Source organism: Streptopelia decaocto (genome assembly GCF_964273445.1).
Source record: "Streptopelia decaocto genome assembly, chromosome: 15".
NCBI classification, from domain to species: Eukaryota; Metazoa; Chordata; class Aves; order Columbiformes; family Columbidae; genus Streptopelia; species Streptopelia decaocto.
Window position 1 is genome coordinate 8,941,548 of NC_138670.1, and position 25,713 is coordinate 8,967,260.

Here is a 25,713-nt window from a genome sequence, read left to right on the forward strand (position 1 = left end):
AAACTGAATTTGACAGAGTGGGTTGTTACACTTTTGCGATGAGATCTAATCTCTTTAATAGCTTGGCAATACTGTGACCCTTTCAATTGATTTCAGAAATCCTCTGTAATCCTCATGACTGATGCAATGTTAATGTGTATTGAGCCAATGAGACTCTATCATCTTCCTCTACAAAGTCAGCTAAATACATGGGAAAGTGGCTTAGAAAGGTCGGCTCCCGGCTTTGAAGGAGGCAGAAAAGGATGGTGGTACAAAACCTCACTGCAATAAGCTCCCGTGCTCCTGGAGAGCTGCTGAAATTGAATTATTCTTTATTGAAATATGCAACTCACTGAAGAAATTAATGTCGATATGCTGGCATGAGATCTTGCATAGGGTGGCGACAAACCCTGCTGGTGCCAGGGATGGAAGATTGTGTTTCAGAAAGGGATCCTTTATACGTGTGGCTGCTGTTCATAGTTCATAAAGCTTCAGTGTCTTCACAAGATGCCCAGCAGTGTGCTGGCGCTTCGACCGTAATATCTTTAACAGAAATGGGTACCTGTTTGTACTCTGGCCAGACCTGGATAAAATGTTATAGCATTGGAGCCCTGGTGTGGCGAGGAACCTTACTGGTTAAACAAAATCAGTTGAACATTGTCTTATCAATTAAACATCTTCTCAAACATAATTGGATCCAACTCTTACTTTCAGGAGTAACTGATGTTTTCCTATAGCAAACAAAATTTTGCTTTACCAGATCCTGCTAATGGGGGCTTTGAGTTTTTACTGTTTAATGCAGCAGCAGCTGAAGACCTGAAACAGTCATTCAAAGAGGCCATGAAAGAGACACTTGTGTATTTGAAAAAGCTGCTAGTAAAGACAACATAAATTAATCTATGTATATTACCATATTCTGGGCAGAGATTTTAACTTTCTGAATAATTTGTGCTGTGTTTGTATTAGGGGCTGGGTTCAGTGTTACTGCAATAAGTATTCACTGTTAAACTGTAATGGTGAAGTAAAATCTGAGCTCATAACATCTAATGTGAAAGTGAAATGGGGGGGAAGACTAAAATGTGCAGTGATTTATTTTTAACAAAAAGGAAAACCCTTTATGGTGTGTGGGAACAGACTAACATAAACATGTGAGATTCCAGTAATTGATATAAAAATGTATTCCATGTTAGTTGCTGGGAGATTTCAGTATTTCAAGATGATGATAATAACTTTTAAAAGTGATGTATTCGTCAACTTCAGCACACTTTGGTTCAAAACCTAAAGAGTGGTGATGCAACATCCTTAAACACTGATATTAATGCTGTTGTTTATCTTTATTATCATATTGTCAGAGTTAAGAGGACGAAAGCAACAGTGATCAGTTTTCAGTGTTCCGGATGATTGCCCAGCAAACGTTATGAAAACAAATACCATTTTATCTTTTAGAACAGTGTAATCATCAGCCCTTCAGAGAATTTTGTTTTGCTGCTGGTTGCATATTTAGCTGCTCTTGTACAAGTTGCTGAGTTGACCATATGACTAAACTAATGCATGCTGAGGATTTAACAAAGTATTGTCTCAAGTATTCCCATTTTCTGGTATTGCCTATTGACCCTTTAGCCTATTGCACTATTTTTTAAAATGAGAGACTAAAATTCCAGAGACTGCTTAAGTTTAGTTCAGACTATGGCAGCTTCCAAAGAAATGTGTGTGACCACCGGTAATGACTCATCAGGAGTGGGATCGTGACTCTAGAGAGATTTAATTGCTTGCGCCAGTATCTAAAGTCATGAAGTGAGTTGTCCTGCAGCTGGGTTGGGTAGGAGCGCGGTAGCCTGTCTCATCTGGTGGGCATTTTGTAACAGAGGGAAAAAAGTAAGTAGTTCTGCTTCAACTTACAAGTTGTGATAGTGTTGGAGTTCTCTGATTTATTTTTTTCTTTAAAGTAACATCCTCTAGAAAACGTGGCAGTGAGTCATAGCAGGACAGAGCGTAGTTAATCTAGCACTTTTGAGTGAGAACTGCTACTACAGGTAGTAAACCTCCTTCCTTGGTGGCTGCTCGTTCCTGGGCCGTGGTGCATGTTCCTGTGTGCTGGCACAGGTGCTGGTGTGGCTGTGCAGCTGGAAGTCATTCCTCCTCTTTTTGTCCTTTTAAATTCTTAGTTGTGAGCAGGATTTTTGATATACACTTATCGAATGGGCTGAAATTGCTATCCAGTAGTGTTCACTGTGTCTCATTAGTAGTTAAGTTACACTAGAGATTAATTCACTTTGGTCAAGCAGCATTTTGAAGGAAAGGATGCTTGTTCTTTTTTTTTCCTCAGTCTGAGAATGTTGTCCAAAAATTTGGAGAGATCTTGAAAGCAGTCAGCTATTGCTCTGTGTTCTAAGATATATTTTTAGTCTTGCCAAATATGATTTTCATATGAAATTAATGGTCCCTGGAAATGGAATACAAAGGAGGCCTTGTTGAGGGAGAATGAAAGATTAAGAGGCAGACTAGTTGGACCTTGACATAGCATTATGCTTAAGTCTGCGATCCTAAGGACCGGGGAGGGGATGTGCTGGCAGAAGGCAGTTGTGAGGCTTCTAGATAATTAGAGAATTTCTAATAAGCCTTTCCACTGACTGCCTAAAATTGGTCATATTAAATTCTTCATTTTATATATAATGATGATGTCTGGGATACTGTTAAGCATGGGAAAGTTATTGCAGCACAAGCTAAGATGAAGCTTTGTAGTGCACAGGATATCTATTAATGCATGTGGAGACACTTTAGTCTAAGAACACATCTGTCTTCTCTTTTTCTTGCAATTTGAAAAGGTATTTTTATTACTATGGGCTTAGTATTGAATACCTTAGTACTGAAATAACAGCTTTCAGTAGTATTGAAACTGTCACGACAGGTAGAACTGCGTGGTTGTGTGTTAGTGTATACTGTGTATTGCCAGCCCTGAGAACTGGATTTATATATAACAGATAGCTTAAAACATTTCAGACGTCAAAATTTCACACAGGGCTTGATTTAATATCTCTAAAAATACTACAGTGTTTAAAGGCAGATTTCCAAAATGTCTCTGAGACTCTTGTCCAGTGTTGTGACCCTTGAGAGTACAGGACTGTATGTAGAAAGTCCTAGGAATGGGTAGTGTTGGTAGCAGCTGAAATGTCTATTGGCTCCTCGCAGTATAGTATATCATCTAAATGTCATGAGAAGGGACTATTTCAACATTGCTGAGTTATTTAAGATTCACTGCTGCCTTAGCCAAAAAAAAGAATCTGTGCTCTGGGACCAACTCCATCCCTGAAGAGTGAGAGAGAGAAAAGACAATTTCAGCCGCCCTTTCCTGCTCCGGCTGCCAGACCTTGAGCTCTCTCTGTGCTGTTGGGGCTGATCAAATCCTGCCGTTCACCCACAGCTTTGCTCACCTCCTCCAATGCAGCACATCCGTGACCACCTTCGGCTGGCGATGCCAAACTCCAGGTGCTCTCTTTTCCCTTTCTAAACCTGCCGTCGAAACTCTTCAGCAGCTTTTGGTGTCAGATCTAATTAAACATGATGCTTCATGAAGAAGCTTCCACCAGAATCAAAACAAGTAAATTCTATTACAAACACAAAGGCACAATCAGGTTATGCAAATCAGCCATTCAGGTGGGCTGCCCGCGTCAGCCCTGATTTTATAAAGTTTTGCTGCTTTGGTAATAGAAAAGCAGGTTTTGTTGAGGAAAAGCAGTGTTCTATGCTGCTGTTCCTGCCCTTCTCTAGTTCCAGAACAGGTAACTGAGGTCTTGTTTTCTCTGTCCACCAGTGTTTAACTCTTCCCAGTGCTGGCGACGAGCGGTCTTAAACAGCAGCCTCGTGCTGAAGAATTTTAGGGGCTCATAAGGGGTGGGTTTGCTGTGCGGGGTCTGCAGCTGGAACCACACAACAGCAGTGCTCAGATTGACTCTGGAGCATCATTCTAGTGATGTTATAATCTCTGTCTGGACTTTATAGTGAATGTGATGTTTTATTTGGAACAGGGAAAAATGTCTTCTGTGAGTGAAGCTAGAGGGCTCTTCAGTGGATTCTTTTTCCCCTTCTGCTGTGGAATGCAGTCAGCACTGCGGTGACAGTCTTTTAGACTTTTTCTTCAAGGAGAAAACTTGAGACTGACTTGTTTGAACTGCTTTGGATGTCTAGAGCATTTTCTTCTTGAATTCTCACTTTAAAAAACGAACAAACAGCAACAAAATAAACACCAAACTGTTCTCTTCAAAAAACCACCCAGCTAAAACCCTTCTGCAAGAAAGTATAAGTAAAATATTAAATAATTAGAATAAAATCCTCTAGTTCTACCTCATGTGTTTCCCCCCTTTTTGTTCCACCCACATGCTACTAATTTTCATCTTTTCCTGCATATCAAGATGTCAGAGGCTGCTTACAGGGAAAATTCTTTTTCCTGAGTTGTCTGTGTGCTTTATTAATGCAGCAAAGATGCCAAGGAGGGAGGAGGTGGGAATGGAGGGGACAAAAGGACGCGCTCTCTTCTGGTCTCACTCCTACCAGAGGGTGACCGTTTTGTTCCCAGTTGCATTTGCCAGTTGCCATGGCATCCCCCTCTCGCTGTATCCTGGAGGTGTATTCTTGATATAATTAACAACTCTCCTCCTTCTGTCTCCTGCAGAAAGCAATCATTAAGTGAACATGAAGGAAAGAAAAAGTCAGTTTTTATCTTTTACTTTGTCCATCAATGTTTTTCATCCTACCTCCTTCTCTCTCTTGGCCCAACAATGATGTTTTTGTACGTTGAAGCATTGCTGGTTTACATCTGCCTGTGTACAGCAGGACATTAGGCCCCTCTATGCATTTTGTAAATGGAGAATTTTGTTAGGATGGAGTGCAGTTCAATCATAGGTATATAAACCTTCATTATTTTCTGTATGTAAAATTGTAATCCTGATAAATACAAGGTCCTTTAGAATCTGGATCATGGATATTGCTGCTAGTTCTAATGTACCTTGAAGAAGGCTTTCAAAGGAGATTTTTTTCAAGTGTTGCTGCAGAGAGATGGAGAGACAAAAATATGAATAAGCATAGTTTAATTAAAACCAATACTGGACAGAAGTTGCAGTGGTAACATTGTGGAATGTGGCTGGCCTGTCGTTCAGCCGGTTCATGTGCCAGGTTCCCGGTCTGTGCTGACGCGCTGGTGTCTTTTTAAAAAGGCACTTCTCTTGTTGTGGGTGGGTTCAGAGCACCGGGGTGCTAAACTCAAACACAGCAATAATTTAAAAAAATCAACAAGAAAATGTTATGTAATGGTTGCAGCACCAGCATCTTCCACTCGGAAACTTCTGCTGGGAAGACCATCGCTTGCCCTTTCAGTGGAACATTTGTTACTTTTTCCCACTGCCTCAGAGCAGTGACCTGTTCCACAGCAGCATCAGTAAGGTTCCTGTAGGATTTCTTTCTTTTTCAAATGTATTTTGAAAACAACAATAAATAAGGTAGAAATAGACTTGGTCAGGTTGTCTGGCTTATGACTTTGCAGATAGTAAATCGCAGAAGTAAAATTCTCTCATTTTGTCTTAATGTTCAGTTTCTTTTTGCTGCTGCTGTTTCACTACTTGAAGTGCCTTACTGGGAAATTATAGGGAGCTATATTTTCCACTAACATCTGTGAACAAATCCTGCACTTCTGCCACCACTTTCCTTGGTGGAAGGCTGTCCCAGTGCTGGCTTTCCTGCATTTTTCCTGCATTTTCTTTCTTTTTTTGCACATCAGCTTTCAACATAGGAAGGGTTTGTTCATAGCCTCTTTGAAGCTGAATGATCTCTTTGAGGAGAGTGCTGAAAATATTCAGGGTTTTAGCAGATAAGGAGACTGCTTTGGACCCCTGTATCAGTCAGAAGTAGGCACATTTCACACAAACATGCGTGCTAATTATTCCTTTACATTTTGGCTTTATACAGAGTTCATAACAAACATATTTAATAAGTATTTTAAAGAAGAGCACATAAGGTAGTGGCTATTTATGGAACTAATGGACTATTTTTCTCACAGTCTGCGACATGTTGTTTGGGTATTAATAAGCCTTAAATGTTTCTTCCATCCACTTTGACAGCGTAGTAGTCAAGATGAAATTAGTACTGCGCGCTCTTCAGCGCTTCATTTTGTTTTTAAAAGCCCAGAAGGAAGTCCAGTCTTGACTAGATGAACATGCAATTACAAAGAAAGACATGAAGAAGGCAGATAAATGAGTCTTCATCTTATTTCAGTTACATGCACTTGTTCTATGAGTAGCATCTCACTAGTGTAAGAAAAGATTCATTTCCTCTTGGTGACTAAAGTTGCTTTGTAATATGTAGTGGTGCTAATAGGGATGCTCAGCACGCTGGGGTGGGTTGGAGGAGGGGAAGGACAGTTTCTGTAGTTTTGACTTTGCGCCACAACAAAGTGAAAACTAAAAAGAATCTCCTAATGAGAAACCACATAAAACACTGGCAAAGGATTGTCACTGCTTCTCAGTTTCCTACTACGCGTTTGTGGATAACAGTCTTTATTGTGCCTCAGTGCTGGTGTAGCAGTAGAAATAGATGAACACAAAGTGCTTCTGGCAAATTCAAGACTTCCTGTAATGTGTTTCTTTCTGAGTTTATTTCTCAAATGCAGTATTACGAAGTCGTGGTTTCCTGGAGGCAGTTGCCTGCAGGATGGTGAAATGTGGCCCTGTAAGTCTTGAGCGTTGACTTGACCTGCGTTTTGTGAATAGCATCACTTAGTAGTCAGAGGTGCTGCAATTCCTACACTAAAAACTGAATGTTTTGGAGAAAAGTACGCGTGCCTCACTGTAGTGCTCCTCTTAGCTTTCTGCTTATGGCTTTTGGGCTTTCTTCCGTTTCTGAGTCCAGTAAAACATACGCAACAGGTTTAAATTCCTTTTCTTAGGGCTAACGGAGGGTGAGGGTCTGGAATCGCTCTCTTCAGCAGAGAGGAAGGAGCCAGATGAGAGACACCATTTAAAGTTGCAGCAAGAGAAATTTGGATGAAGCGATAGGAAAAAAATATTCACTGTGGAGGTGATAAAGCACTAGAACAGGGGCCCAGAGAGGCTGTGGAATCTCCATCCTTGGCAACACTTGGAACTGGGCTGGACGCAGCCCTCAGTAAGCTGACCTAACTTTGAAGTCAGCTCTGCTTTGAGCAGAAACTTGGACCAGAGGCCTCCTGAGGTCCCTTCCAGCAGGAATTACTGGCTGGTGTTGTGCTCCTTCTCTCACTTACCATTTTTCTTCTGAGTACTATCCAAATATTGCTGAGTTACTTTCCAAATGTCCTCTTTCTGATTATGGATATAGCTGTGCATTTTTATAGCAGTACAGTTTGATGTGCAGATGTATTTTTAACAAACATGTACCTAACTAGTAGTACCTTCATGTATTTCTGCTGAAAAAAATTTGGATACAATACAAGCAGAGAAATTTCTAGTTCTCCATATAGTGTATTATATTAGTTAATGAAGTGCATGGGTGTGAAGGGTTTTCCATCTAAATCACAGCTGAAAACGTTTCCTCTAGTGATCTCACTGTTGGCTTAAGGCTTTTTTCTACAGTTTAATTTCCTTCAGGATTGTGTGATCCCATTTGTGCATCTTGAGACCTTTAGTTTTGCAACTGATGTCTTAACCATCAGAAACCTGCTGCTTTCAGAAACAGAATAGACCTTTTCTGATCCACTATGGTAATTGTGAATATAGCTGCCATACTTTATTTTTTGTGTGCACATATAATCTGGCAGGTTTTAATTGTTTGCTTTTTAGAGATTGATTAATCAAGTTCAGGAACTTTAAAAATACATTCCACCAATTATTTTTTAAAGGTGTACTTGTATGCTTTCCACCTATGAATTTTAAATATGTAATTTCTCCATCTGAAACTTACTCTGTCCTCTGAGTGAAATTCTGCTGACTTTTCTGGCGTTGTAATAAATCTCTGGTTATCTAGGCCACTTGGGTCCAATTTGATTTTTATATTTGACAGCAGAACTCTTATTTCTATTTCAAACTCTCATACTCTATCACCATGGCTAAAATGAGTTTTTCTTCATGGTAGAGGTTTGAGAGGTCGAGATATGAGACAGCTAAACAGTTGAGGATTCCATTCATCTGCATCTTATACGGTCCAATAAGTCTCCATTAAGACTGTAAAGAGCATGAAATAAATGCATCCTGTGGCCTCACAGGCAAGAATACTTTATGTGATTGCTGATAAAAATTATAGACAATAAACCTGTTTTATAGGTACTTTTGTTTCCTCGTTTGGTGAATTTATGTCACCCTTCTAGTCTGTCTACGTAATTAATGACAGTGTTAAATTCTCAGCTCTGGCTTTGGAGAGTAGTGTTGTTCTCGGTGCCACTGTTACTTCTGCAAAGGTGACGGGTCTTCCAGGACGTTGTTCAGAGTTGGACTCTGATGTTGCTCAGTTCTGCAGTTATTGGAAACGTACGATTTGGAGTTAGGCTGATCACTTACTTTGCAAGCAACTGCATTTTTCTGCCTTCTCCTGTCTCATATCATTCATTTAGAAAAATTTCTTTCAATATTTTGCAAATTCTCTTAAAGCACAACAGATGTTTGTTCTGGTCAAGGGTTTGTCAATGTAATTTTGAATGAGAAAAATGTGTCTTTTCACGAGAGTTTGTAATTCATTATTAATACTGGAGTTCAGGAAAATGTAGGGATTTGTAATAAATAAAGCCTTGTAAATGTGAATATGAATGAATGTTCAAGCACTAATTTGATAAACAGATGGTAAAGAACAAAAAAATAATCTGTAAAGGGGAAAGATTTCTTTATAATAGCAATTGGCTTTTATGTTTACTTTAGAGGAGTGATTTCTGTCTGCAAAAAGTTATATGGCCTGCAGTGGTCACTGAAGCAGGTAACATACGCAGAATTACTGGTGTGTATTTTCTCACTGTCTCTGCCTGCCCTTTCTTGTGTCACGTAGTTCACAGGAGAAGCACCCACAACCCCAAAGCACACCAAGGACAACAGAGAGACCTTCTTCCCAGTAGCACCAGCCACGCTGCATCCTACCCCCGTGAATCCAGACATCGTGACCCCTGAAAATCTCCTGAGACTGAACGATCTGCATTCCAAATCCAAACCAGCCTCTTCTTCTTCATCCTCGTCCTCCTCCGCATCTTCAGCACCTCCATCCCAGGAGTCACACAGGGACGCTGAGCATCTCCGGACTCAAAGTGCAGAGACTGCTCCCAGCACGAGCGACCTCGCACGGGGTGAGTCTCAGGGACACTGGATGTTTTGGCCCTGTCTGATCAGTTTGCCAAGGCCACACGGTGAGTCAGTGCCCAAGTGCTGATTCTGGCCCATTTTCTGATCACTAGACCACACTCAAAAGGCTACACAAACAGAGGTTTTGTCTTGGTCCTGCATTGGGCACATCTAAATAATTAATATATATTTTAATTGCTATGACAGAGTGACCTCTGTATATGTAACTTGCATGTGAAATTATGGAATAGCAGCTTAAAAATAGTCATATATTTTAAATAGAGAATTTACGTCTACTAGTAGCATAAAACCATTTGGTTTTTTTTCTTCAAAGAGGCAAGGATCTAGTTCTTTAAAATACCTTAAATCTTAAAAAAAGTTAAAAGTTATTGCAGTTGCAATAAACTGGTGGACAGCCTACATCTGACTTACAGGTGCCTGATTAACATAATTAGATGCATAGCTATCACTGCCATTTGTATGTTTGTGGAGATACATAACACACTGAAAATTCCAAGCTTCTCCATGGTTCATAAAGTTAGTGCATCATCACTGTTACTTTTCACATTTGAGGAAAGAAGCATCTGGTGGGACTGGAATGTTAGGAATATATTATTTATAGCCCTAGTATGGTTATGTGCAAGGTTAGAGTGCAGAAAAGGATTGAAAAAAACAGAACAAATGTTACTTATTCTGTAGCAGGATCGTGTGATTTGTTTAGGACTGCGTTATGTACTCAGTTATGTACAGTTTGTCTAGACGAGGAAAGAATTAAATTAGAATGCTGTCTTTACTGCTGTCATGGCAGGCTGGTCGTTAGCAGTACAGAAAATCACTGCAAGGCAGTGCTAATCAACTTTAGGGAATAAAGTAAGGTGAGACCCAGTTTCAGACTTGTCTTGGGTGCACAAAAGAGGTGGTTGAGCTGCTTTGTGGGACACTGAATGTGTTAAGGTGGCAGAGCACCTTCCATAGCCTGGACTTTTGCAGCCTCATCAGCAGCGCTGTGTGGAAAAGCATCTGCTGCTGCTTGTGATCCCACCATCTGTTCACGAGCTCGGGCCCTAACGCTGCTCACAAAGTGCCGTAGGCAAATTCGTAGGACCCCAGATAAAGCTATGAATGAATGATAAACATACAGGTATTGGGAAAAATGGCAAATGGGGATACAGTGGAAATAGTGCACAGATTTTTTTATTTAACAGTGCATAATATTAATTACTAATGAAGAGATTCTGATCTAGTCTAGATATTTTGTTAATGTCTGAAATTTTGATCTGTATACTTCTGGTATTTCAATTCTTTCCATATGTAATCAGCCTTGGCATCTGAATGCACATAATCTTCTGAATTTGTCAGCAACAAAGACAAAATTAGGGAGAAAACAGTTTTCCCAATTTGCTTATTTCTGAGTACAGGACAAAATTGAAATTTAACATCCAATACTAGCAGTTGCATTATAATCGTCTAATTTTCCTTTTTCTCAAATCCAGGGAGAGATTGTCTTGGGACAAGAAGAAAGGAAAAGGGAACGATAAGGAAGGAATGGATTAGTCAGTGTAAACCACGTTTGTTATTGTCCTTATGAAGCTAAAGAATGGAGTTGCATGGTGTCATAAGATATCTTGGCAGTCTTGCTCACCAGGGAGTAATTCAGGTTGTGCCTAGACAACAGGGGAGAGAAAAAATGAATCCTCTGAAGTTGCTGTACCCTTACTAAGGAGACTGGTAGGAATGACAATGCAGATAAGAGCTCAGGCATTCTTTAGGTTTTCAAACAAAACTTACGAGCATCCTCTCTGCAATTTCCCAGGCCACATTGCTGTGATTGGAGTGTTTATTTTAATCTTTTGACTTCCCAGGCTTTGTTAGGGTTGTGAAGTTACATATCGTTCTTTCTTCTTTCATGCTTTCTATACACCATCTTGGTTGAGGGGGGTGGAAGTGTTAGCTGCTAGAATTACACCCCTGGAACTGTGTCTGGAGATGAAGAGGCGCTCTTTGCAGATCTCTCATTCCAGTGCTGAAAGCCTGTGCTGTATCTGGCTTTCTGTCTCTCAGACCTGCCTGACAGGTCATTTCTCTAGCTGAGAGAGACACCAATTACTGTTATGTCTTTTCTTTTTAATTCTCCTGCCTCTGCATCCATCTCCTCCAAAAAGAATTATTTATAATTCTGTTACAGCCCTTTTTCGTCTGCCTTCCGTTAGCTCAGTGTCTGTGAAAACTCCTCCTACTTCAAGAGTAATCTGTTTTCATCTTTTTTGCTTCTTGTCACCTCCTCCTGTATCTATTTGTTCATGTGAAAGTATTCCACATCAGAGAGGCTGAGCTGCTATTATTTTCTGTGACTTCACCCAGAAAAGAGTGGCTTTCCAAGCAGTGTTGATGCTGTGACACTCATTTCTTATGTAAATATTTTAGGGAGATTGTGTCTAGTACATGACTGACTGGTACAGAACATGCAGCGTGGTGAAGTCCAGCAGCGAAGCGATGACAGTGGCAGGTTCAGCATGGGAGCTTCCTACGGTTAGGCACAAACGTACATGAGGCTATTAGCCTTTGTGGCTCAGCCTAAAATTTCCTCTGGGGAATCTAGAATAGGATAATTAAGATAAACCCTCTCTGGCCTGTCACACTGCTCCAGGATTTTGCTCTTCTAAATTGCTGAAAAATCTTGACATTTTCTTCTGCTTCACTGTCCTTACTTTAATAATGATTCTTATAAGGAATGAACAGGAAAGCATTCACATCTGAGTTTTGTTACCAAGAGAAGGTTTTTATACTTAGAATCATTTAAAGTTATGTGTTTTGCTTATAGACAGCTATTTACCAAATTGGAATATAAAATCAGAGTAGAAGAGTAACACATTTCTCCTGTTAATTTTTTTTTCCATTTAAGGCCTAAGCATTTCAATATAAAAACAAGGTCATGATATAGCTGTCCAAAGTTGGAAATTCTCAGCTAAGGAAGACAATTCTTTCTGTATTGTACAGGGAAGTTGCACTCTATAAGCCATGTGAATATCCTGCTATAATTTCAAATGTTTGTTATCTAGGTGCAACAGAGGTGTCTGCAAGTAGAGGTGTGAATCTATTTCAACCTGTAGAACTTTTAGACAGAAGCACAAGAAATGAAAGCAAGTGAGGATAGTGGTGTGGACAGGTATGTAGCACAATCGTAATAGTCAGCAATGAAGCTAAATTGTTTAAGTGTGTTTAGGCAGCAGCCGACTCCCTGAAAGACACAGGTCCAAAATAAAGAGGGATTTGAAGTGATAAGTCCTAAGAATTCAGTAATGATGTTATAATATGGCAGTTCATCCCATAGGCTTTTAATTGGGCATCAGGGTCATAGCAGTACTTTTATGTGTAGGTAAAGAGCATCTTTTCACAGAAGTCTGTGACTTAGTTTACTTTAACAACTGATACATGACCTTAGGTTGATACTGAGTTCTCAAGAGACTGAGGCCATTTGTGTAAGGGAGAAGGATATACTGCAAAAAAGTTGGCTCTGTGATTTTGCATTGACAGCATCTGTCTTTGTATTAAAACAGCGCATGGCATGAGGGTTCACCTTGATTCCTCACAGTTTCTAGATATCCAGACATCAGCGGACATGTACAGTTCCTGTTTCTATCTGAATGAAATACGGCAGATTGTAGGTTCTCGTCTTTAGCTGAGTTTGGCCACATACTGATCTTGGTGTCTTCCGAGTTTGCTTGTCACAAATTTGTAAAGGCAAAACATGGATTCTAAGAGCCTGTACACAAAGTGCCCAAAGTATTTCACCCTATTGCCCGTGCCTTGTTTTAGCTGTGTGTTTCAATTCAAACTTTCAGATGCTTTTTATATAACTGGATGTGGAAACGTTGAACACTCTTTAATTGCAGTCAGTGTCCTACCTTGTTTTTTCTGCTGAATGCAAAATCATGCTTTAGAGCACAGTTATTCTCAGTGGATGGCTCAGAGAAAACTGAAACATATAAAAAGTGAGGCTGGCCAAGGACATAAGACCTCATATGAGCCTTCTTCATATTGCAGTTACCTGGCATGAAGGTTCTCCCTTAAATGCACGTGTTCCTCTACTCTGTTTTCTTTCTCTTTCTTCTTCATTTCCCATGTTGACTTATCCTGGTTTTCGGCAGCTCTTTTCCTCCCTTCCCAAAGGCTGAATTCCTCCAAGGCTTTCAAAACTCTTCTATAAACCCTTGGAACCCCAGGCCATTGGTACCACCCTGGGGTGACTGCAGCTCACTCACAGACATTGCTCTCTCTGATCTTTGCTGCTCAGCCTTCTTGGCACTGGTGTTCTCGCCTCTCCTTGTCTGATCCGTGCTTTTCATGAAGCTCTTTATTTTTCACAATGGGTGCACACCGAAAACAACTTCCCTGCTGAATGTCAGCGGGGGGTTTCCTGTTTGTGAATGACTTCTTAATTCCTTTTTGCCTGGTGCTCAGACAGCACCAGTCAGCCGTGTCTTCTCCCTCTTTGGAAGTACACTGATTTGCGTTGCTATCACGATTCATTCCAGAAGAGGTTTTCAGTACGCTTAATGGCTATTTCTGATCTTTACCCTTCAGATTTCTGAAGTTTTATTTATTCAGCCCAACACTGTGCAGAAAATCCTTTGGAATTAAAACTCATCATTCTTAAATATACATGGTAGATCAGTAAGAAAAATAGGACAGTAATGGCAGTTTCCCAGCTGTAGCCCGAGGTGACAGTACAGAGCCAGGGCTCTGCAGGCTGGGCAGGTTTGTGGTCCCAGAGACACTGTTGCCCCGTACACCCTTAAATTACCCTGAAAATCCCAGGGAGTCGCTGGCCTGTGGGTATCTTACACTAATGGAACGTGTTTTCTGGAGACCTTTTGTAAAAGAACGTGCTAATGATGCTATATTGTTACAACATGTTTTAGTTTCACTAGTTTTAGATTACTGCCAGCTGCATAAAATTTACATATATTCCTGCACAAGTGAAGACTGAAGAGAACTGTAGTTGTAAGCCTACTACACAGGTGTTATGTTACTTAGAAATTTATTTTAAAAGAGCATAATGACACCTCACAATCTTCTGAGATTTTTCGAACAGCTGCTTTTGCTCATTTGCATTGTGCTTCGCTGGCTGTCTGGCCAAAGAAGGATGAAATACCGACAGAGAAGGAAAGGTCTTAGGGCTTTCATAGATAACTAGTACATAAAATTCAGAAGCAGTAGACCACCAGTGAGTGACACTTACCATCCACAGGTGCTACTGTGTGATGCTCTCGAAGTGACGTGTGCTTGCTGAGCCAGATATTAAAACACAGATATCAGTTACCTGTATTTTTATAAGTGCCTTTTGAAAATTCATGTAGTTGAATATCAAACTGTTGTCTTTTTGATCTAGGCCCATACTAGCTTTTTTTTAAAAAAAAACCTGAAGTTTTATTTTGTTCTAAAAAGAGAGAGGAAGTTAGTATTGAACTCCAGGGCTTTTCTTTATCACCATGCATAGCAGCTTTCTGCACCTCTGGGAACCTTGGTAGTGGCAGGAGATGTTTTTGGACTCAGGAACTTCAGTTTCTTTGCCATTAGGCTGGTCCCAGTGTGGCTGTTACAGAAACCTGGTAACTTGAGAATTCGTATGGGCCAGGGACTATTACCAGGGAGGACTTGCACCTGCTTTAGGTTTTATTTGCATTAATGTTGTTCTGTGACAGCTGACATCAGCATTAGGAAGCAGTTTAGGGTATGTGTCGTATAATTGTACAGTAGACTCTCTGTTCAGGACCCTAGCGATAAATATAGCAGAATGCCATATTATTACAGTGTGAACTTCTGTTCACCAGACTGCTTGAATTTCTTCCATTTCAGAGGGCAATCGAACTTGTGTTCTGCAGTTTTTTGCGTCCAAAATTACTCTGATGCCTAATCTTTAACACATGGTTGTGTGTGTCAGCTTTGAATGTAATTTCCTGAATTTAGCGTTTCAAGTGAAATACTTATTTCTACAGCTATGACTTAGTAGTTGTTTTTCAGAAATAAATTTCATGGCTGGATATTTGGAATGAACTTGGAGAAGGAAAACGTGTAAGGAAAGGCTACCAAGTATACCTGCAGCATCTGAACCAGGTGTTCTCCCTGCCTGCTGTGGTAGCTCATGGCAGATGCAGGTTGGGGGCTGATACCCCCGTTATTTCTGTACGTCAGCATCCTCAACCACTCTCTGTTCAGCTGAACCAACTTGTGTCCAGTGCAGTCTTTCCATTGACTTAGTGGCACAGTGTATAAGGAAACTCTGAGCTCCTTCAATTCAGGCTTTCCATGGACTTTGCAACTACTGTATGAGGAAAAAAGCTGTATTAATTCCCAGCACTCTGGAGGGTGAGGCAGATGGAATACAGAAAATTAATCGTTTTCACATTAGCACTGTTCTTTGGAAATGTGGTAAGATGTTGACTCCACTGTATCAGGGAGCAAAGGATCAGGCCCATTTTCCACTTTTTTTCATGGTGATGGAAAATAATATCTACCTTTTATGGTGAAGAAGTAACAGCCAGTTCTGTGAACAATTGCATGTACTGTGAGTGGCCGTTAAAATAAAAAGTAAACCAGCTCTTACTGGGACTAGTAAGGTATTTCCTAGTGTCTGCAGGCACGCGGAATTTAGTCCTTACTGTTTTGAAGTGGTTGGAAGGCAAGGCAGTACAGTTCTGCTAAATCATAGTAACATATTTTCAGTTTTTTTGTCTTGACACACAGCACTGCTGGGGAAGGTGTTTTGTAGAGGGATGAATACAAGCGGTGCAAGTGCTTTAGTTAAGCAGTTGAAGCTGTTATCTGTTCATTTCTCCAAGCATTCGCCTTTGAAATCACATTAGTATTTTATCCTGGAGTTCAAAGCTCAGGTCCTTCCTTTTTCCTGTAAAGAAACGGTTTTGTGCATGCACGGTGAGTTGCTTGTATCCTTTAACATAGCTGTGCTGTAATACTTCAGACTGCTTCGTTCAGAAACTGTAAAACGTTTTTTCCAGGTGCTAGTCACATTTTCTGGGCTCGTCTTTTGGTTTAGTGCATGACTAAAGGATTTTTTTAAATTCCACATAAAATGTTTTATAAGGCTGTGATGTTAATGTCTCTCATACCTGACAACATGATTAAACCAAGTGATTAAGTGTACAGGGCAGTGCAGAGAGACCAGAGCAGATGTTTACTGGTTACAGGTCTACAGTTGCTTTTAAACTTTCTCCACATCTGCAAATTGCCAAGTGAATGGTTTTGCTCTATTTTTTTTTTCCGCAATTTATATACATCAGAATAGCGGAGTAAATTGTCTCACTATAAAAACGGCTGCAGCAGTTGTGTAATCTATGTTTATAGTCCGTGGGTAAGTGTATATAGTGTATTCTCTGTATAAAGAGAGAGACAGAATATTAACTGTGATGAAGTCATGAACCCAGGCGCCCGCTATAGGCATCTGCAAACACTGGTTACCCTGGCAACAAGTGGAAAGAGGTTGGAGAGGAAAGCTGGAGTAGGTTGTTGCATTGAATTGTTTTCAGCTTGTTTCTTCCTCAGTAAAGCAGGGAGATGTTGAAAGGTATGATGTCCCTCTTTCTATGTCTGTACTCTTTTGTATGTATTCAGACAGTTGCTGGGAAAGGGAAGGATAAAATAAAATACTTGTAATTCAGCTCGATTGGAGATGAACTTTTCAATAGAAATAATCATATGCATTGCAAATCAGTGGGGGTTTTTTCTGTGTGCTTAATTTTTGTGTGTTGTGCTGTAAGGTGAGAGTGCTAAATAGATCTCCAGAGAACAGGACCTGTCCCATCTTCAGCATGGAGACAAGTGGCTGTTGCATATTACGTCTTCAGAAACTGATTTTATTTTAAACTGGGTTTGCAGAGCTAATGTTTGAAAACCTGCCAGGGCAGTACAAGTATGGGGTATTACCCAAAGATTTGTTAACTGATACTAAATCTGAGCTTCTGAAAGCCTTCAGAATGTGCTGTACTTATATTCTTGTGCTCTTGGACTTGTGCAGAATATTGTGGCTCATGAGTTAGTGGAGTCTTTACCTCCCTGGGGAAAGTTTTTATTAGAAAAACTAGGACATTATGTTCAGGGCTATAACACCCTCTTCCACAAGACAAATATCAAGGTATTCTCTTCAGAAATCTGCTTTAGACAAATAACAGGAGATCCAGCTGTGTGTTTCTTCTTGGTTATCCTTTTGCTCTTTTTGTCTGTAATGAAAAAAGATGTAGTAAATATCTGTGCACTATATTAAAGTATCAGTAGTATAAATTATGATATATACACCTGAAACAATCAATTCTTCTCCTTTTCAAGATTTTAAAAGAAGTATTTTGTTCATTAACTTAGAAATAATACTGATCAAGTGACTATTACAAAAAAAATTAAAACAGCACAGTTCTAAAAGAATAAAGTATGTGACCCAATCAGGGGATAGAATTCAGTCAGTGCATATTTAACACTTCTAACAGCAAGGGATTGATTAACAGGCAGTGGTTCTTGATTTCTCATGTACTGAAAGATGCAGCCTAATAGAATATTAACAAGTGTTGTTTCCAGAAGTGCAGGGCTAGAGATACACATTTAGTGTGCCAGACTTCTGCCCTTTCATTTCCATTTATTTCTACATGAGAAAGGGCTGACACATATTTTTATTCTAATTAAATCTATTTTTACTACAGTATGAAACCAGATCTTCCAAACTAACAAAACCAAACCTGACATGGAAGATGGAGATGCTCATGAGTATGCTCATGGAGTCTTGTAGCATCTTCCTAGGAACAGGCTGCTCAAAAGAGCCTTTATCAGTGGGGCTTAGTTTAGGTAGAATAAAGCACAGCAAATCAGCTTAAGCAATGATATATTTTATAATTAAACAAAGATTATAATCAGCATAAGAGTTAAGAGTTTTTCTATTAAACAATAATGCAAATCAGGGCTCTTATTCTGAATGAACTAATAAGTGCCTTATGTAATTTAGCAGTTGAGTGCATACAAAACTGTTTGTGGTTAGCAGTATAGTTGAGGCTGTTGAACTTGCAGTTTATTTGTATACAGTATTGTATCTGCTGTATTAATTCCTGGTTTTGTATTCTTGGTTAATAAGTGGACAAGAAAGATGCTGTTAGTACTTACCCTAGATGCTTAAGACTGAGTTTGGAATCTTAAGAGTAAATTAAAAAGGAGTTGACTTCTTAGCTCTCTTCTAGAGTAATCTTCTGAAATCATCCTTTTCATCTTGCTTGTCTTCAAATGCTGATGTAATGTTTCTTTCTATCTTTTGATCAAGTGTCTTGTAGCCATTTCGGTGTGGGAGTCTGCTGGGTTTAGACTGCAGCTCATCGCCAGGCGCTGGCGGTGAAATGGGATATGTGTGTGTTGGCTTCGGGCCACGTCAGGGCTGATCCTTCTTCGTGTGGCCTCTTGTACTTTGTCAGCAGGAGGTTAAATCTTAGGTGGATCTGGTGTAAAGGGCAGGCAAATACACAACGTGATCTTTCAGCCGTCCTCTGCTGCTTAAACCGGGGAACGATTAATTGTGATTTTCCTGGTCAAGATTCCTGTAGTTAAATACTTCCTTCTGTGGTGTTTGTGAGCTGATTTGGCCTATTAATACAACATATGTATAGATGCAACTATGATTTTCCTACTTCCAGTGCTGTATTTTGAAGTATCCATAGAGAAATGTGCAAGAGAGTGCTGAGAATGAGAACTACGTTCTTCTGCATTAGATCTTTCCATTTTGTGCTTGATAGTGAGTGGATCACAGAACAGAATCTGCCTGTGATTTGTGCTGTGTGACCTTTCCTTTTTGGGAACTGTTGGAGAGTTCCCTACAAGCAAACACATTTACCCTGAGGCTTATATTGGCCATCAGCTACGAGTTTAGACAGTAGGTTCTTTTCTTTACCAATGAAAACTGGTGGATGAAAGAATTTACAGCCTGCTTTCCTAAGTCTTTTTGGGTACAAATTATTCAAGAACGCTAGGAAATCTCATTTGTTTTAAAAGTTGCATCTTTCAGACTGCATTAATCTGGCTTTGACCAAGCTGTTAACTATAGTGTTGTCTCAAGCATTTTCTGCAAGGGGAGCTCTCGCACCGGAGTATATTACCATGGTAAATTCCAAGTTCTTATCTACGTTGATGAAGATGGGGAAGTGTTTTCAGCACTTGAGGGGGTGAGATTATCTTTCCAATGAGGAAAGGTTGAGATACATATATATATATATATATATTCTTTTTCAAGACGTCATACTGTCAAAATCCTAAATTAATTTAGAGTGTGAACATATAAAGAATTTTAGAGCAAGTTAGCCTGTGAATATGCATTGCATCTGCTGGTCTGTGAGAGATGCCTATGAACACCTTAGTCCGTGTAAATACAAGGTGATTCAAATTAGACTAGACAGCCCTTTGTTTTTGAAGGATATCTTCATTTTTATCAGAGAATAAGAGCTTGTGTGTCCATAGCCTTGAAAGGCTGGCTGCTGTTTCAATCTGCTCTTCCCAGTAAGGGCATCTGTAGCTCTCAGTTCAGTGAAAATTGCTCTTGTTATGTACAATATGCAGCTCAGTGTGTAAGGAAACTGGTTTAACACTGCATTAATTTAAAAGTAGATAGAACTGGTACATGATAAGGAGATTGCACACACACGTACAAGAATTCTGAGTTTTAATCATCCCAAGTTCTGGAATAGGCGAAGTTCAGAATTTCAGACTAACGTAGGTACAGTGTACACATCAGTGAAAATTGGGCATTTAGTATAACTTGGTATTGGTTTCATACACCCCAGACGTGCCCCTGTCACAGGATGTTCACGGTAATTAGTGTCACCTGCCCTGCAGAGCAGCAGGTACCTGTGGCTGCAGATCAGAGAGGGCCCGTTGGTCACAGCTGGCGCATCCTTATGGGTGATGGATTTTGCTCTGCAGGGCTGGCAGGTGTTTCAACCTCCAGATCTCCAAAGGAGAATGGTCAGTTGCATGTGTTTTTCTTGCAAATGTACAGAACTAATAAAATGTCATAATCAATAATTTTTTCTTCCACTTTTTAAATGACGCTTAATTTTTTGAGAGTTTGAATTGATGGCACTGAGCATGAAAAAGTTGGTATTTCCATCTTAGCTTGCCAGTATTTAATTTCACTCAGTCATGTTACAGTTTAGAAATAGAGCAAGGGTTAAAGACTAATTTCTGTCAGTTGGTTAGACAGCAAAAGGATTGAGGCTTAGGAGAGAGACCGGGATCTCTCTTAATCTGTGAATTATATTTCATTAATAAAGAGGAAGAAGAGCTTGAAGTGCCTTTGGAGGGGCTTGGATTTCAGCAACAGGAGTCCCGGCTTTGTCAGCAGATGAAAATGGCCACTGTTGCACCAACGCCAGAGCCTGTTTGTTGGCAAGTGGAATCGGTGACTAGCGCAAATTCAGGACATGTTTGTACCCAAGGTAGGAGCTTTCTGTGCTTGAAAGATTTCTGGAAATGGGTGGTTGGCTGCAGATCAGTCTGCAGGGATCAATCAATTGAACAGTTGTGATGTGTTTTCCTCAGTTTCTCTGCCTTCCAGTCAAGTATTCCAGAGTTCAGCAGCATTCCTGGCAATGTCCCAGCTCCCCAGGAAAGTGCCTGGTCATCCCTTAATGGTTATTCTTTTTGCTGCCTGACTTACATGCTAAATACCACGGCAGCAAAGCCAAATAAATAACCTCCCAGTACCAGGCTACCATGCCATGTAGTTTGTGCATCCTTTAAAGCAGATTTTTTGCTTTTAAGTGAAATCTTATACAGGGCAATACGACAACACCTTGGATTGCACCACTGGAATATTTAGCAGAAGGAAATGATTTTTCACAAAACCTGACTCAGTCTCAATAAACATAAAAAACCATAATTACAGCAGTTAATGCTTTCTACCCCTCCTCTGCCTCCTTCCCAAGAGAAGTAGGAGTTGGTGTTTTAATTGAAAAAATGTTAAACTTGGTATAGAAAGGGCTGGATCCATCTTTACGTTGAGAGATGAGCCCTGTCTGAGCACGTTCACACTGTAAAGACCACAAGCTGAGACACTTGGAAGTATGTGGAAATGAGGTTTTTATGGCAGGATTTGAAGAGAGTAATGAGGAAATTTTGATTGGTGTTACCAGATATTTTTCTTTTAAATTGTTGAGGAGTTGCTATGTCAGTAATTAAAGAGACAATGCTATGGTGGAGGAAATTAAGACTCAAAAGTAAAGCTAAGTAGCTTTACTTGTTGCATTACAGAATGGAGAGGCAGTTAGAGAATGCAAAGATAACATTGATTAGCTTCCTAACTTGTTTTTTTCTTATTATTTTCTGTTTAGCCTCCAGTTCCAAGCCTGAACTCAGCTCCAGTTCACAGACTTTGGGAAGTCAGCAGAACAAGACAGATGGCACCCGAGTAAAAACTCGCATTCTGCCCAACATGCCAAAGCTTTTCATACCTTCATCTGTCACCAAATTTCCACCCGAGATCACTGTCACTCCACCCACTCCCACCCTCCTTTCTCCAAAGGGCAGCATTTCAGAAGAGACCAAGCAAAAATTAAAGGTAATAAAAGGGAAACAGCAATTTTTTTAGATTATTGTTTTTATCTTAATTCTCCCCTTAATAAAATACTTGTATGAAAGGAGCCGTAGTTGCTGTCTCAGTTCATAACCAGAGGTAGAATAATTAGTGGAAGGTGATAGCTGTTATCTGTGTTATTCTGTGTCATCAGCAGAAGCCAGATTTAAAGGATTCCTGAAATATTTGCCACAGGAGAAATCATAGCTATTCTTACCCCTTTTCTTAGGGAATTCAAAAGAATTACAAAAGTGGGTGAGGAAGTTGGTGCAGCCATTGCAGTTCTTAGGTTAGTGGAAATTACCAGAATACTAGCTGTGGAGAAGCCTACTGGTAGATATTTTTTCACATTAGGATGCTGTATATTTTATAGAGGTAAAAGAGCTATTGAATGTGAAGGAATAGCAACCAGTTGGCTTTTATACCTGTTATCATGGGTTTATCCTGACTACTTAGCAGTATATTCTCTCTCTCTCTTTTTGGGATCAGTCTGCTATTTTGTCTGCTCAGTCTGCAGCGAATGTAAAGAAGGAGAGCCTTTGTCAGCCAGCTTTGGAAATCTTAGAGACCTCAAGCCAGGAGTCCTCACTGGAAAGTGATACTGATGAAGATGATGACTACATGGACATATGAATGAATTCTGGCCATCACCAACACCAACCATTTAACCATTCTTCTTGTTGCCGGCATCTCTGGCGGTCGAAACATCTTTGTTGGCATTACTCTCCATTTAATCGGCATCATTCTATTCTTCACTTTCATTACCTTTGTTATCACCACTACCACTTGTATTGCCTTCAAAATCTTCGCCATTCTCCCCATCATGGTGCTTGACGGAAAGAATGATCGTTTACCAGGCAGTTAATTAATTTGGACCACGCTGTCACCTTCGACTTCAGTAGATGCACGGATGTTTTGAGCTGCAACTCACATCTCTCTACTGTTCCTGCTTCTTCAAACCAGAGCCTTGGGAGTAGCTCTTTTCTACAGCATTTTCTTTCTTTGAGTTGTCATTTTGGATTTTCTGCACTATTTAAGTTTTTCTCCCGATAATACAGCAACCTAATGTCTGCCTAGCCTTGCCACAATTAGTCCAACAGCTCCCTTTAAGGTGAATGGAGTAGGAATATTTTGCTGAGCTGGTAGAGGTCTTAATTGCATCCAGAAAGTCTGTTGCTTTCTTGTGGGGTGGGAAGGGTGAGATGCCTGTGTTGGTTCCTTGGCACTGCCGAGTGATTTGCTGGAATGTGACTGGGTGACAACAGGCAAAGAACCAGCGTTTCCAGGCAGACAGAGAGGTTGGCGTCCTCTTTCTGCTCATTTCACACCAATGTATGAGGTCCAGCAAAAATTATCTACCTGAATGTTGGCTTAAAGAACGGATCTTTCCAGAATTGTCTTACAGTCCTTTCTCTTCTAATGCCTTGGACAAGCATTTTGAATTGGGGGCTAGATGATATTTTTATGGCGGTATTGAAAAAACTTGAAAGATTTCAGTACCATTTCAGTAATGTCTGTTTTTTACAGAATGACACGAAAAGGTGTTTTTTATCTATCTGCAGAGGGACTGCTCGCAGTTATTTATATGAGAAAATAATGGTAACAAATATCTTTTTTTTTCTACTGAATGTTAACTTCGTAAAATAATGAATGCAAATCATGCAAAAAAAAATACATGTCACACACTATATATACACACGCGTGCGCCCACACACATATATATATGTGTATGTACATATATATATGTATGTATATGAAAAAAATGCATACAGCTTGCAATGTCAGATTTTTTTTGTGTTTGGGGGAGGTGGTTTTCTGTAAAATGCAGAGCTTTGTATAAACTTCAGTTTTTTTCTAATAAAGTTGAACTGTACTGTTGTCTCTGTTCATCTGAGAGCGCGAGGTTCTGGAAAAAATACTGCTCCTCCCTTCCTCTTCTGTCTTGGATAAGAAGGTGGTGAAGGAAGCGGGTGGGGAAGCCTCTTCCTTTTCTGAAGGCTGCCGGAGCTCTTCCAATGGGTTTGGTTTTGTGTAAGCCAGAACCCCAGTGTTGCCAGGATGGCCTGCAAGGGGTTCACTTTCCCACAGAGATGTGCTCTGAACTCTTTTTCACCTGTCTGAGTGTGTCTGTGTGCTCACGAACAACCTAAGGGGTAAGACAACACATAGTAAACAGGATCACATAGAATATTTGGCTGTACGAATTAGCATTTAATGCACTCTTAGGGTGATTGCTCTCGTTCACCATAAGAATGGTGAATGGACCCTGAATAAAAAGTAGCATCAAACTTTGTATTACAAGTTTATTCTCGTATTTTGAGTTGTTTTGAACAAAATGTAATTTGTAAGCAAGTGAGCATATCCATCTTGGGCTTATTAACAACTGTTTGTGTAACTTGGTAATTTGCAAGTGATAGGTGAGCTGGGTGCAACTGATGTGGAAAAGATCAGGTAACTGAATGGTAAAAGCAAATGGGTATTTTCCTTGGTGTGGGTTATTATGAATGTTGTGTATAACATAGGTAATAGGCTTGGGTAGCTCAGATAGTCAGGCATCAGCTTTATTTTCTAGGAGATAGCACAGGGAAAAAATGAGAAATGGGACGCAGCTTGGGAGTTGTTCTCAATAGGGCTCTTTCACCCAAATAAAGTAGACTGCTTGGGCTTTTGGCTAATGTCTATTATGTATATTCTTAAATGCCTAGCTAACATCTAAATTCTTAGGTCCGTGCTCTGGTGTGCATTATTTTGCCCCCCCTTTTTTTTTCTTCTCCTCCAGAGCTTGCTAAAATGCCTGATCTTGAGCTTTCTTCTCACTTCTAGTCCTGCTTTTTGTGAAGGATTTAGTTTTTTCTGGTTAAGGAAAGTTAGAATAGTCGGTTGAAACTGTTCCTGTCAGCAAAGAGAACTGAATTTTGCTGATCTGCTCTGAAGTCATTTTAGTCTTCAAACTGCATTACTTGTTTTAGCCTGTATTCAAAACTCTTTCCTGTTTGGTGTGGTTTTTTGGTTTTTGGGATTTTTTTTGTCTCTGATCTTTCATTCACATTGTGCGCTCCAGTAGCTCAAGGATTGTATCTCACGAAGTTCCTGAGACTGAAGTGCAGAGGCCACCTCCTTCAAGTCCTGCCCTTCGGCTCATCACTAAATGGTGTCTTGCTCAGCTCTGGCCTGTCTTCCCCAACAGGTGTTGCTGCTCCTGCGCACTGGAGGAGCTGTTTGCTTATCCAGGTGTGACACTGTCCCTGTAAGTACAGCTCACACGGTTCTTCTGTCCAAGGAACCGAATTGTAGAATTCTAGTGGAGGTGCCAGGGTCACTGGATGCATTTACAGACAGTGTATGTCTGAAGCACCATCCCTGAAGGTACTAGGAGCAAGAACTTCAGATCCTTACAAACAGAAGTATTCACTTTACATGGCATCTTCTGAAGCCTGGCAATGTAATTTTGTGAAATAAATTTTAAAAAAACCCAACCAACCCAAAAAACAAACAGAAAAAACCCCAACCACATGGTAAAACTACAGTTAGTTATGAGTCTATTTGCAGTAGTTACTTTGATTTCAGTCTGATCCTAGTTGGTATAACTTGAAATCCAAGTATAGGTAAGTTCCATCTTACCAGGTGAGTAATGTAAATAAATGTCAACATCTATCATCAGGATTTACTGGGTAACTTTTGTTTCTAAAATCTTGGTGTTCCCAGGTGTTTTTCTAACGTGCCAGACAAATAAATGGCAGCTACTGAAGTCTTTTGCTTTTGTATTTGTTTGATTTGGTTTTCCCTGTGAAGCTCTGGGGACAGGAATGTCTGATGCCTAAAGTGAGGTGAAGCCTT

The 25,713-nt window shown here is 40.1% G+C and overlaps 1 protein-coding gene across 3 annotated transcripts in view; it reads left to right on the plus strand.

Annotated features, from left to right (window-relative positions):
- The window catches only part of CABIN1 (calcineurin binding protein 1), a 102,114-nt gene extending 78,365 nt beyond the window's left edge, over positions 1 to 23,749 (plus strand). For all 3 annotated transcript variants that reach the window (XM_082066113.1, XM_082066115.1, XM_082066114.1), the window contains exons 34-37: positions 8,977 to 9,268; positions 20,576 to 20,740; positions 21,635 to 21,861; positions 22,366 to 23,749. In XM_082066113.1, coding sequence (XP_081922239.1) covers positions 8,977 to 9,268; positions 20,576 to 20,740; positions 21,635 to 21,861; positions 22,366 to 22,509 — 828 coding nt within the window. In that variant the 3' untranslated portion in view covers positions 22,510 to 23,749. The remainder of the gene's footprint in view (positions 1 to 8,976; positions 9,269 to 20,575; positions 20,741 to 21,634; positions 21,862 to 22,365) is intronic.
- Positions 23,750 to 25,713: the final 1,964 nt, after the last annotated feature.